Raw genomic sequence first — 15000 nt, 5'->3', positions numbered from 1 at the left:
TAAAGTGATATAAGCCTGGCAATAGAAGGAATATCATTCTGTTATCTCCCATAATGACCATTGCTGAACTAAAGTGGGGTGGGGGACTAATAATAGGGAGACATTTGTGAGTGCACAAATCCCCTCAAGTCAGGTCACCTCACTTCAGCTCTGTGCAGCTCAGTGGAAGGTGTTCGAAAAAAAGACATTGTTTTCTAACAATGCAGGTTATACAGTTAGGTTTTAGAGTTTGCATGGTGTGATAATTGTAAAAGTTTAGCAAAAATACCATTCTGGGTTTATGTACTTTGTAATATATTATAGTATTTATGGAAAGACTAGGAGTGCACTGACTATTCACTGCAAAGGATACTTAATGGTAACATTGTTATTTGTACATTTCTAGTAGGTTTTATTGTTCATAAATATTTACATTTGTTTATGTTATGCTTTTTAAGTTGATTTTTCAGAAATTGCTCTGGAATGCAATGGTGTGTGTAGGTTGCTAGAGGTGTGACGTTTCACATTACATAGGTATTAATCAGTTAAGTTACTTAGGACCTGCAGCAATTAGTCCAACATTCACTTGTATCATCTTTACTTAATCCAAAATAGCCTCTACACTACACCAAGCAGTATCAGTCAAAGCAGAAACATCAACAGATAGATTAGTTAGGAAATCTGAGTGTGTTTTCTCCACTTTTAAAATCTAGCAGTTAGTCGAACAGTGAGTGCATGTGGAGCAGGCCTATGCAGTCTTATCATAAAGATGTTAACACATCAAGGAAGCATGTTTTCACACAAGCACCCAGTTTTTTATCTCTATATCTATATCTAGCTATATATATATATATATATATATATATATATATATATACACATGCACACACACATATATATTTATATATAGTATATATATATATATATATATATATATATATATATATATATATATATATATATATATATATATATATATATATATATATATATATATATATATATATATATATATACATATATATATATATATATATATATATATATATATATATATATATATGTAAAGGTAGAGTGATGTATATATATATATATATATATATATATATATATATATATATATATATATATATATATATTTCTGTATAAGAACACTAGTATTATTCACTAAATGTAACTAAATGGTTGTAAAACTTGTTGAAATCCATTATAAAACATCCAACATAATGAAGGAAGATTAATTTTGCCAGTTTAAATACCTAATCAAATTGCCCAGCATGCCTCTAGACAGCAGTCATCCAGTATACCAAAATAGTGATTGAAGAACCATAAATGTTATCTGATGAAATACTTCAATAAGAAATATTTACATGATAAGGGCATTCCTTCCCCTAAGCTAGTAACCTTACTTTGACTATAAAATTCTTGCAGAATGATAAGTTGTAAATATACTTGACAACGTTAATATAGCACTTTAGACCCTTTTGTCTTGAGTTCACTCTGATTTATCTAATATATTACTCAATATTTTATATACATGTAATAAATGTTAACAGGTTGTTAATGTATATTATACAACGACCCCCCATTAATATTCCAAAGCGTGCACGCTGATTGGTCAGCGTGCACATTGTAAATCAGAGTTATAGTAATGGAAAAAGGTCCGGTCACCCGGACTTTTTCCATTAGTATAACTCTTTTTTTTTTTTTTTTTTACAGCAACGGAGAACGCAAGATCTCTGTTGCTTTTTACAACCTGTGTCGCTATGCTAAACGAGTTTAACATAGTGAGACAGCTTTAAAGAAAGCAATGGAGCATCTCCGTTGCTTTTTTTAAAGCTGTCTCGCTATGTTAAACTCCTTTAACATAGCAAGACACTTTGTAAAAAGCAACGGAGATCTTGCTTTCTCCATTGCTTTTGCCCACAGCTTTGATGTACTGCGTAAGTATACGCATTCGCAGTACATCAGAACTGCCGCAGAATACCAGACAGCTGCGGAAGGGCAGCAAGGAAGCATTATACAATGTCATTATTTAAGAAAAATAATTATTTCTTTTCTTAAATAATGTCATTGCATAATAGCAATAACCCACTTCTGGGTGTGGGTAATGCTGGATTTACCCACGGTTGTCTTTGTTTGGCCACTCAGCCTTCGCCCTCATGACCAAACCACACCAACCGTGGGTAAATCCAGCATTACCCACACCCAGGCGTGGGTTATTGCTATAATCCCTACCTCCATGAGTAGGTAGTGTATTTAAGTGTGGTGTCTGTATACATATCCATTAGAATGTATGCATACGTGCATATAAATATGAACACAGCTTGTTTTTGTGGAGAGAGCATGGTATACTATGTTTGATCTAAATATATTTCATTACATTAATTACATTACTCAACAAACACACTAACTATTGCTGAGACCGTTACTTTTTCAGATTTTTTACTAGACCTAAGCATCAGCCATGTTACATCTATATCTCCATGGATTTCACTTCCTTTTATTCACTTATGAAACATTTTAAGGTCATGTGTATTTATCTAACCAGAAGAGTTTTATTCATAAAGAACTAGCTATAAATGCTAAAATGTAAAAAATACATTTTGCTTCGGATAAGATTCAGGACACTTTTGGCACTGCATCAAAGAATTACTCAAATGAATTTGAAGGTAATCGTCTTTATCTTTTGTGAAAGTGCTGTACATGTTTATATATGTCAAGCACTATATATATATATATATATATATATATATATATATATATATATATATATATATATATTGATTGGAACATTGCAGGAAATGGATTTAAATGAATGTTTGATGGCCCTTAGGCTTAGGATAGTATACTGCAGCACTGATTCGGAATACTTTCTTAGAGAGATAAAGGCGACACAAGACATGGCTACTATTTTTTTTGTAATCAGTACATACTGGCCACAGTGCGTTTTACTTACCCACTGTTTTGTGTTCCTTTTGTACCATTGTAATGCCTCCTATTCTCCAGGAAATTACAAAAATATGCTATAAATGTGCTAACCAGTGAACTTGTGGTGAATTCATCTATGAGTGTATTTTAGTGTGTATAAATGCTAGTACAGACAATAAACTATTGATGGACTGTGACATGAGCTTATAGTTATGTAAAGAGGAACATTTTAGCCAGTAACAATTTATATTTGAAATGAATGTCCAGAACTTTCCAGTGTTTGTATCACTGAAAGGTTCATGCAAAAGGAAATGATATCTAAGTTTCTTTGTAGCTATCTATCTATCTATCTATCTATCTATCTATCTATCTATCTATCTATCTATCTATCTATCTATCTATATCTATCTATCTATCTATCTATCTATCTATCTATCTATCTATTTATCTATCTTTCTGTCTATCTATCTATCTATCTATCTATCTATCTATCTATGTGTCTATCTATCTGTCTATCAATCTATCAATCTATCTATCTATCTATCTATCTATCTATCTATCTATCTATCTATCTATCTATCTATCTATCTATCTATCTATCTGTCTATCAATCTATCAATCTATCTATCTATCTATCCATCTATCTATCTATCTATCTATCTATCTATCTATCTATCTATCTATCTATCTATCTATCTATCTTTCTGTCTATCTATCTATCTATCTATCTATCTATCTATCTATCTATCTATCTATCTATCTATCTATCTATCTATCAATCTATCAATCTATCTATCTATCAATCTATCCATCTATCTATCTATCTATCTATCTATCTATCTAGCTATCTAGCTATACACACATGTACTCATACACATACACACACAGACACACACACACACACACACACACACACACACACACACACACACACACACACACACACACACACACACACACACACATAAATATGGCAGATGCCCGTATGCATGTATCTTAGTATATGTATATTTGTATATTTTACTTCTCCTTGAATTACATTTTGTATAGATTATCTTTAGCTATAATATCACATAATTTAGGGAAGACTGTATTTTCATTCTAAACGTAATATACGTAAGTAAATACAAGGTTTAATTTTTCTAGTTGATTAAGAATGTATGAAATCTTCAGATTCCACACTGTATACTGGTTAAACTACACGTCGCTGTGTTTCAATACTCCATACATAAGGTGTTGCATGATGCTTGCGTGTAAACTGGAACTTCTAAGATTTCGTCTACCTCTCTAGCAGCTCAGCGATCCTCCCAAGGCAGAAGACCCCTGGAAATGCAGACAGCCATACAAAATCAGGTACTGAAGTACCTGTTAAATTCTAAGTTCAATTTGGCTTTACTCCCAAGCCTTTTTACTTTAAAATGTCTTTTCATATTTGCATGTATGCTAATAATTCCTGTGGATGTCCATCTTAAAGGGAATGACAATGTTATCAAAACAGTGATGTTCTGTTGCTTGTCTAATTCCATATTAGGCCTCATTTCCAAGAATGCTCGCATGTATTTACTTTATCTGCTGAAATTCACAGATGTCATTTTTGTGAATAAAACATCATGTCATATTATACATATTATACATATAATACATATAATATATAATACATATGTATTGCTGTAATCTCATCTAGTAAATGGTCAGAGCATCCATTGAGTGAGTGAAACCCATGCAGATTTTAATGAATTTGGTACAAACCAAATAGCCTGAAAGTTCATATTAAATCTAATGTCATAAATTTAACAGTGTTTCATAAATAACTGTGACTGCATGTTTAATGTTACTGCCTATAACAGATTTTATATCACTAAAGTATATCATGTGCAATGATGGATAGTAACACATTTTTTCCTCTTCCATTTCAGGAACTGCAGCAGTGATGGAGAAAAATGAATTCAAAATGAACATTAATGTCTCCAATTATAATTTAAAGAAGTGAAAAATAAAATGATGCACATATATGTAAACGGTTTTACTGTAATATAATTAAACTGTCTGTACCCAACTTTGTTTTTGAATTCTTTTGATGCCAATGCCTCATAAATATTTAAGAGTATCTCGATAACTGTCAGATAAGTAAGAAGATGCCTAGATGGTACACACCTCTGGCAAAGCAATCGCATGTAAAATGTTGGCAGAGAAAGACTGGCTTTGACATCTCAGGATCAAAAGCAACATTTTTAAGTTTTGTACAAAGCAATATTTTTGTATAAAAAGTAGCATCAATAAAGACTGCATTATAATGTAATCTTTTTTTTAAGTCCTATTTTTTTCCTGCTTGGTTGATGCATAGAATGGATATGCAGGTGCTTTCTTCAGAGAACATGCTCACATTTTATTTATATTATTTTATATTAATAAATATTTTGGCAATACTGCGGTCAGAAGTGGCAGTCTGATCTAACATTGCGGGAAAGACAGACAAAAAGTCAAAATACAATTTGCTGGATCAAGAAAGAGAAAAAATTCAAAACAAGAACAGTAGCACAGGGTGTCCTGTTGAAAGCGCAAGGGCTGAAGCTGTAATCTGTAGAACAGAGGAAATAAATGCAAAATTCAAAAAGCTCTAGGGTAGCATACCAGAGGGCTACTGCCATCTTTCAACCCTACTGCAGCTGATAAAACTGGCTCTGCCCCAGGTATAATGTCGTACTAGGGGTTGGAGTACAACTACTTAAATCAAGACACTGTGCCAGGATGACTTCCTTGTACATAACATGCTGCACCCAGAATAGCTAATGGATTTCACAAACACATTTGTAAAATAATTCCATTTGTGGAGTAGGGTAAATGTGGCTGACTCTACAGCATAGCTCCAGATGGTTCGTGAATGTGCCTGGTCCCACATGCCACCTGTAGTTTGGTCAGAATAGTGCGTGTACGACAGGTTAAACTTTGTCATCCATATAGTATGTAGTTCTGTATTACAAGAATGGTATGCTGTCCTGGTGCATCACTGCATGAGGGCAGCTAGATGCTTTATGAAGAATGTGCATAAAGTGGTCTTTACTGTACTAATGGCCATTAATGCTCTTGCAAGTGGTTCTCACTTTCTTTCAAGGCAGCACAGGCTTCAGTACAGCTCCATCTATACATGTGAGCACATACTGCTGGCATTTTGGTTGGGTGCCAGATGATGCCTGAAGTGTGAGTTCCAGAATAATGTTGCAGTGGGTGTAGTACTGTATAAGCCCAGTGACTAGAATGGCTATTCTGTACATCAGTGTTCAATGAGATTATGTAAAAACTTCCACGTCACTTAGTGCCATGTGCCTGAACTATGGTTTGGAACTGAGTGTAGGATTCCGACATTGTATGATGACATGATGAGTCTGAGGTTTCCTAAAGCCTTTCTGTTAGAATCAGGAGTTGTGTTAGTGCTTGAAGTAGTGAGCTACCCTCTGCACACATTGTTTTAAAATGTGGCATAATTTGTTCAAAAAAGGGGATTATACCCTAAGTCAAATTTTGGGGATATTCAAATGCTTTTCTTACTCCAAGCAGAGCGGTAGTAGAGTTAACCTGCATAAAGTAGCTGTAGTGTGAGGTACAGACCTATACATGCCTCTCAAACTCTTACAGCAAGAAGCAAGATGTAAATAATGGGGGGGGGGGCAAAGGTACCATAATACTGACACTTTTTAAATATTACTCTTACAAACTTAGAAAGTTGATAGAATAACAGGCTTTGTGGTAGTATAATCGTCTGAAGGGAAACTCAAATATCTGTCATTATTTTCTGACTTCAAACCCCTATGATTTGCCAGAAAAACACAATTTCACAAGAAATAGCCCAAAATACGAGGAAAAAAATCTGGACATTCTCTGAAAATCTGTACAGTTGAGAGGTATGACCCTCACATAAGGAGGTCTAAGCAGGCTGATGACCCTCCTGTAAAATTGTTTGGATTGCAATGCAGAAAGTTATAAAATTCACTGTATGTCTCTTCCAGTCACTCTTCATTTTTCATAATTGTGGGAAAGGCCCTTGCACTTCTTATACTGCTGATGTTAGTACTGACATATAACAATAATAATAATAATAATTATAATCATAGTACTTGTGACATATCTTATTCTTTGTCTGCATTACACTAGGACATTGTTAACAAAAAAACATATCCACAGACTTAAGCAGACCAGTTATATTTTTATTAAAAGAACCAAAGAGGACTGGCAAAGATACAAGTAAAGATCTCAGAGCCTGGGTCACACAAGGCAGGGGCATTTAAGAAAGAATAATAAGGAAAAAGTGCTTGATTTTGCCATCACTTTAGATCACAGAAGGAGGATGATAACAAAGAAGACATATGGATAGACTAGAAAGAAAGAGATTGAGGGGTAAGCGTTCCAGAGGAAATATTTGAATACGATTGACTACACAGAAAAATATTCTGACATATAGAGGTAATGGAATAATGTTCTTGATAGCAGTTTATGTATCACAGGAAAGTACAGTTGTGTACACTTACCATAAATGTAGATGTTTGAGTGTATTCACTGTTGAAGTCATTAGATTTGGGTAATCTGCTAGCAGGTTGGCCTCAGTCGGCCTGATTCACAAAGTTTTGGGTCCTGTGTCAGTTGCTGTGCCTTCTTCCATGACGTCAGGTAGTCAGGGGTATAAAACATGCAGACGATGCCATTACATCAGTTTTTCTTGCCCCAGATGTCAGGTGCCTCGCTAATGGGGAGCAAATAAATATAAAGTCACAAAGGTATACCTCCAACAAAAAGGAAATACACCAAAAATGCTTTTAAGCATAGTAAAGGAAAGTAGAGGTATAGCCAGAAAAAGTTAGGGGGCTGGAAGCAGGGTAACCAGGACTGCAACAGTGAATACACTCGAACATCTACGTGTACACAACTGCACTATGTTCTTCATGTTTCACTGTTGCAGTCATTACATTTGGGTAGATTCCCAAAGCTATGGTTGGGAGGAGGATTTTATACAGCATTAGGGCCAGATATAAGGCCCTGCAAGACAGCAGTGGCAAAGCCAGCTCTGGATTTAGAGAAGAAAGGTAAGTGATAATGCTTGGTGAAAGTATGAACTGAACTCCAGGTAGCAGCTTCTAGGATGTCCCTGGTAGGAACACCTCTGAGAAAGGCTGCTGAAGTAGATGCAGCCCTGGTGGAATGAAATCTGATCCCCTGGGGATAGGTTTTCCATGGTGCTTATAGCAGAAATTAATGCAATGGCTTATCCATTTAGAAATGGTTTGTTTTGAAATAGCCTTCCCCTCTGCCCCGCAGCAAATGCTACCAGCAGTTGTTCAGATTTTCTTCAAGATTTAGTCCTGTCCAAGTAGAATCTAAGTTGTCTGTGCATATCCAAGGAATGCAGAATCCGTTTCCCTTTGTTCTGTGGGTTGGGAAAGAAGGTTGGCAAATGAATGGACTGATTAAGAGCCACACTGTATACAACCTTGGGCATGAAGGATGGACTGGTTCTGAGAGATACCCTGTCCGCATGAAAGATGGTGAAAGGCTCCACTGCCATAAGGGCTTGTAATTCAGATATCATTCTAGCTGAAGTGATTGCTAAAAGGAAGGCTGTTTTCCAAGAAAGAAATTTTAAGTCTGCAGTAGCAGCTCGCTCAAAAGGAGGTAGAATGAGTTTCTCCAAAACAAAGTTAAGGTCCCAGGCAGGGGTTGGAGCTCTCTTGGGAGGTCTCAAGTTTTTTGCTCCTCTGAGATACTGCTTGAGCGGAAGATGAGTGAAGAGGGGAGGTTCTGTGTTATAATGAGCTGAAATAGCTGAGGCGTGGATTTTAATGGAGGAAAAAGATAGGCCCTTGTGAAGCATCTCAGTTAAGTATTGCAAAATCTGAGGTAAATTGGGTGCTACTGTGCTCATCCCTTGAGATTGGTACCAGGCACAGAATCTTTTCCATTTGTCAGCATAAGATTTTCTAGTACTAGGTCTCCTTGCCTCCAAGATGACAGCCATGACAGATTTGCTGAGGGATGATAAGGGTGAATTTAAGTGATTAGCCATACAGCAAGGTTCAATGTTGGAAGCTGAGGGTGCAGAATTTGGTTCTCCTCCTGAGACAGCAGGGAAGGTGTTCTGAGGCAGGTGCCATGGAGATAATTGTGACACACTGCGCAGGAGGGGGTACCAGTGTTGGCGCGGCCAGTCTGGAGCAATCAAGATCATCCTTGGTTTGTCCTGTTTGACTTTTAGTAGACCTTTGGAGAGCAGAGGCAGTGGGGGGAAGGCGTAGACTGATAGGTGTTTCCATCTGAAGGACAGAGCATCCACTTTCCAGGCTTGTTTGTGGGGAGTCCTTGTGCAAAACTTGTCCAACTGGTAGTTCTGTGGGGAGGCAAATAGATCTATGTCTGGGCTCCCCCATTCACTTGTTAACATGTTGAAAATCCTTGGTTCCAGTTTCCACTCGTGGGTTCATGTGGTTTCTGCTTAGTCCATCTACCAGTGTATTCAATTTTCCTGGCAGGAATTGAACTTGTATGTGCACTTGGTAGCTCAAGGTTGTGTTCCACAATGTCATGGCTAGTCTGCAGAGGGGGTAGGAATGTGTACCCCCCTGCTTGTTTATGTACCACATAACTGTGGTGTTGTCCGTCTTTATCATTAGTTGTCCTGGAAGAATGTAGTCCTTGAAGGCTGTCAGTGCATTCTGTACAGCTAACATTTCTTTTTGATTGATATGTAGGTGCATTTGATTTGGGTTCCATTTGCCCTGGATGCACTTCCCTGCCAGGTGAGCCCCCCATGCATAGTCTGATGTATCTGTAGTTAGGGTGTGGGTGGCAGGGGGTAGTGTGAATGGTAGTCCCTTGTTTTGGTGGCAGGCCTCTGCCCACCATAGGAACTCCAGGCATAGGCAAGGTATGATAGGAATCATTGTTTCCAGGCTGTGATAATGTTGACTCCATAGACTTTTTAGATACCACTGTAGTTTCCTCATATGCAGTCTTGCATATGGAATTAGAAGAATGCAGGAGGCCATGAACCCCAAGGCTTGCAGTATTTGTCTTGCAGATAGCAAGGTTTTTGTGGCCACTTGTCTGAAGTAAGTTACCAAATGAATTTGCTTTTCTGGTGTGAGGAAAGCCATCTGGGCAGCTGTATTCAAGCTTGCACCCAGGAATGTAATTTGTTGACAGGGTACCAGTTGTGATTTCTTTTCATTTATGGTGTACCCCAGACAAGTTAGAACCCTTTTTACAAATGCCAGTTGATTTAAAAGTATGCCCTGGTTTTCTGCCTGAATTAGACAATCGTCCAGGTATGGATATATTTGAATATTTCTTTGCCTGCAAAATGCAATAACTGGAGCCAGGGACTTTGTGAATACCCTGGGTGCAGTAGACAAGCCAAAGGGCAGTGCAGAGAACTGATAATACGAGTAGCTTGCTTTGAAGCGTAGGTATCTTCTGCAAGATTCCCTGATTGGGATGTGCAGGTATGCTTCTTTTAAATCTAGTGTTGCCAACCAGGCATCTTTTCCTAGCATAGGAAGTAATTGGTGAAGAGTCAGCATCTTGAATTTTGGAATCTCCAGAAAGGTGTTTAGAGTAGACAGGTCCAGGATTGGACACCATGATTTGTCTTTTCTGGGTACCAGACAAAGCCTGGAGTAGAAACCTTGTCCCTTTTCCTCTTCTGGTACCAGTTGAATAGCCCCCATGCTTAAGAGGGAAAGTACTTGTTTTTGAGCCTCTGCCCACTGATTTGGGGGGCAGGTCTGGCCACCCGTTTGGTGTTGGCAATGTGTGGAAATGAAATCTGCATCCCTGGGACACTATATTTAAAACCCATTTGTCCTGGGTTATGAGTTCCCAGATCTTTGCATGAAGAGCAATCTTTCCCCCCTAAGGGGTGGTCAAAAGAAAGTGCTTGGGAATTTTAAAAGGAAGCCATTGAGACTGTTTACCATGGGGGGGGGGTGCCTTGTTATTTCCAGATTTGGAAGTGGAGGCCCCCCACTGCTTAGTTCTGAGAGTCCCCTGGGACTGAAACCTGGTGTTTTTGCTGTGTCTGGGTTTGGTTTGAGAGGACCTGGAAGGGACTGGAAAGGACCAATTCTTAGTAAGCCAGTGCCTACTAAATCTTGGAGGTTGCACTTGCAAAAAATCTTTAACAGTTTGCATAGATTTAGCTTTATCTTCCATCTTTTTAAGAACTTCTTCAGCCTTGTTGCCAAACAGGTGGTCCTGATTTAAAGCAGCATCCAACAATTTAGCTTTAACATGATCAGGCAAAGATTGCTCCTTAAGCCAAGCATGCCTTCTAAGTACAGACCCAGTAACAGCAGCCCTGAGGCCTCTAAGGAATTAAAACCTCATTGCAAAGTATGTTTTCCAACTTGTTCAGCAGAATGCATTAAATCCTGTAAATCTTTATTTTCCACACAGTCAGGAATCAACATCATTTTTGTTTAAGCAGTCCAGTAATATGCTGTTGATATTTTAACATATGAAATTGGCGGTTTAAAGCTCTGATTGCCAAGATTGCAGACGTACAAACCTTTTTACCCCATCTACCCAGCGCCCTGGAGTTTCTATCAAAAGGGGTAGGATTTTTAGCAGTAGAAGCCTTAATGCCATTGGGCCCCTGAGAAATAGTTTCTGGATCTGCAACAGGATTTTTGAAAAGAAACTTGTGGGACTCAGGAACCCTGTAGTATCTGTCAGGTTTACTAGGAGCCGGAGGCAGGGAATCAGGGGCCAAACTGGATTCTGAGAACACATCATCAACAATGTCTAGCACAGGAGGTATAGCCAAAGGCCTATGCTGAGGTAGAAGAAGGAAATCCCTAAGCCTCTTTTTTGAATCAGAAAATTCCTGACTTTCCCAGTGTAAATGCTCCCTTAAAGTATGTAAAGTTTCCCCAAAAGAAAAATCCTCAGGAGGGGAAGCAGAGGGAATGGAATCCTCTGCATCAGAATCATCATAAGTAGGAATGGACAAATCCAGGTCAGCAGAAGAGTCTGAAGAAACAGAATCCTGATCAGAAGAATCATAATCAAGATCAGCCCTAGGCCTCTTGGGGGGGGGGGGGTTGACTACCCCTGATTAAAGTAATTAGGTCTTCAGACATTTTTATTATTTGTTTTTTAGGCATAGGGGCCTGAGCATGTGGCCTAGGTGTCGGTCTTTCAGACATGGATCGAGATTTAGGCCTTAGTAAAGAAGGCAGTGTAGATTTAATATGCAAGTCTGTAGGCCTGAATACACCCTCAGAAGCCGGTGCCTGCACAGCAGCTCCAAGGTAGAGACATCCACGGGTTCCATAGTTGAAGTATCTCGCGGCATACCGGACTCCAAATGGGTCTCAGAAGAGGCCTGCGAATCAGAATTACGGGGTATCAGGGGCTGCGAAAGCACCTCACTGAGTACCGGCGAACTGGCAACTGGCTTAGGAGAAGCGTCGTCAGCATTTTTGGACCTCGACGGCCTGTCTCTGTCTTTATCTTTGCATTTTTTATGGAATACCGGTAGTCGGATGGCTAACCGATGACATTTCTGGATAATTAAACCAAGAACTGAAATATTTAGAGGCAAAAATATACCAACGACAGATAGTGTGCTGATTAAATAAAGCACACAACTGACAGCAAGGTACGTCGTGGTCAGAGCCTAGGCAAGGAATACATTACGAATGAAATTCTTTATGAGGTATTTGCTTTCCACAAGTAATGCAATTATTAACTTTTACTGACATCGGTAAGGAGCAAGAAAAAGTTTCCCCAATGGGGTACTTAGCTTTAAGATGAAGACTTTGGTTTTGAAACTCGAAAAAGAAAATTTCAGGAGTCGGACGATCATCACTTGTGAACTGCTTTTGCTTCGGGCACTGCACAGCAGGAAAGACTGATGTAATGGCATTGGCTGCATGTTTTATACCCCTCATGACCTGACATCATGGAAGAAGGGACAGCAACTGATGCAGGACCCAAGACTTTGTTAATCAGGCCGACTGAGGGCAACCTGCCAGCAGATTACCCAAATGTAATGACTGCAACAGTGAAACACGAAGAACATCAGAACAGTGTAAGCTTTGTGAATGACAAGAAAAAAAACAGAATTCATCATAAGTGCTTTTTATGAGTGGAACATTTTAATGACATAGTGTTGACGAAGCCTGTTCTAACATTCTTTAATCCATAGTTTCTAAATCTGGAACATACAAGGATTCACAAAACTCCTATGATCAAAAAATGCATTTGTTACCACTGCCATGCACTCATTATCAACAGAGCCACAACTAGGTCATTTGGCATTTAAAGCAGGATGCAAATTGATGGCACTCTGAAATCCAAAGTTAAGGCACAAAAGTGAATTCATGCATGTCATACTCGCAGCTGGGAGCTCATCAGCTCTGCCAATTGCATCCACTGAAAGTTTGCAATTCGGGCAGCAGGTCGTTTTAATATACCATACAATAATTAAAGTATCGATTATCAATATATCACTTTTTTGGGCAATTTTCAATGCTATGGAAGCCTCATACTAAACTAGATTCCAAAAGGATTCAGGCAAGAAGTAACACAATCTACAACATAGTTATCTCATCCATCAGTGTAAAGCCTAGGGCATTTCCAGTCATCATTCAGCAAAGGACTCAGCCAGTCACCATTACCATATGATAGTACTTTTCCAGTCATCATTCAGCGCAGGGCTTAGCCAGTCCCCATTACCATACGATAAGGCTTTTCCAGCTGTCATTCAACACAGGACTTAGGAAGTCCCCATTACCATATGATAGGGCTTTTCCAGTCATCATTCAGCATAGGTCTCAGCCAGTCCACAGTACCATATGATACAGCTTTTCCAGTCGTCATTCACCATAAGACTTAGCCAGTCACAATACCATATGATAGGACTTTTCCAGTCATCATTCAGCACAGGGCTTAGCCAGTCCCCATTGCCATAAGATAGGGCTTTTCCAGTTGTCATTCAGCACAGGACTTAGGAAGTCCCCATTACCTTATGATAGGGCTTTTCCAGTCATCATTCAGCATAGGACTCAGCCAGTCAACAGTACCATATGATACAGCTTTTACAATCGTCCTACAGCATAAGACTCAGTTAGTCGCCATTACCATATGATAGGGCTTTTCCAGTTGTCGTTCAGCATAGGACTCAGCCAATCACCATTACCATATGATAGGGCTTTTCCAGTTGTCATCCAGCACAGGACTCAGCCAATCACCATTACCATATAACAGTAGGATGGCAAAGGCTGTCTGCTCTGCTTTGCTTCTAAGAATGGTTTGTAATCTGGTACCCAGTGTAAACACTATTATTAGCAGGTTTTAAACTGCCAAAAGCAAAAAAAATCTTTTTGAGTAAAAACTTGTAATAAAAAGTGTAGCCCCATTAAATTAAAACACTTGCCTTAACTGAAACCATCTAAGAAAAATGTCAACTGAAGTTGACTGAAAAAAAAATTGCTTAAATAACACATATATGACACATACTGATGCCATGATCTTGAACATGTATTTCATTTATTATGCAATTTAATATAAAACCAGATTACCCAACTTAAATGCATATCTCATAATTGTAGATTTTTAACTTCTGCTAAGGTGTGTGAACCATATCATATTTTGGCATATGTTACACTGTATTTGAAGATAATAAGCAGATTGATATTATTTAGAAATACTAAACATATAGATGAAACAAAGATCACGGTATGGACTATTTCCAAGAATTAAAAGCTAAACTGTTGAAGCCATACGGAGTACTATTAGAAGAGAAAGCTATGACTCAAAATCAGTACTATATATAGTCACATGAAGATGCAAACAAGAAAGAAGAAATGTCATTAAATTAAATATATTTTCTTGGTGCAGTAATCCCTGTACTCCTGATATGGAACATTTTTCCACATGCATGAAATTAAAATGTGTGTGTGTGTGTGTGTATATATATGTATATATATATAGTATATATATATATATAGATAGATAGATATAGATATGTACATGTGTGTATATATATATATATATATATATATATATATATATATATATATATATATATATATATATCTA

At 37.9% G+C, this 15000-nt stretch overlaps 1 protein-coding gene across 3 annotated transcripts in view; it reads left to right on the top strand.

Moving 5' to 3' along the window:
• Positions 1 to 15000, top strand: part of LOC122793408 (serine-rich coiled-coil domain-containing protein 1-like) — a 1745065-nt gene that overhangs the window by 1345799 nt on the left and 384266 nt on the right. Inside the window, exons 4-5 of one of the 3 annotated variants that reach the window (XM_044061388.1) lie at positions 4202 to 4263; positions 4827 to 5209. The exons of 1 other annotated variant lie outside the window; for it this stretch is intronic. In XM_044061388.1, coding sequence (XP_043917323.1) covers positions 4202 to 4263; positions 4827 to 4854 — 90 coding nt within the window. In that variant the 3' untranslated portion in view covers positions 4855 to 5209. Of the gene's footprint in view, positions 1 to 4201; positions 4264 to 4826; positions 5210 to 15000 lie in introns of those variants that run through there. One more of the 3 variants, XM_044061390.1, reaches the window with a different exon arrangement.

The sequence above is a fragment of the Protopterus annectens genome, chromosome 2.part0, assembly GCF_019279795.1.
Source record: "Protopterus annectens isolate FY-2018-M chromosome 2.part0, PAN1.0, whole genome shotgun sequence".
Classification (NCBI taxonomy): domain Eukaryota; kingdom Metazoa; phylum Chordata; order Ceratodontiformes; family Protopteridae; genus Protopterus; species Protopterus annectens.
The sequence above is the reverse complement of the archived record's forward strand: the minus strand, read 5'-3'. Positions and strand labels throughout refer to the sequence as shown.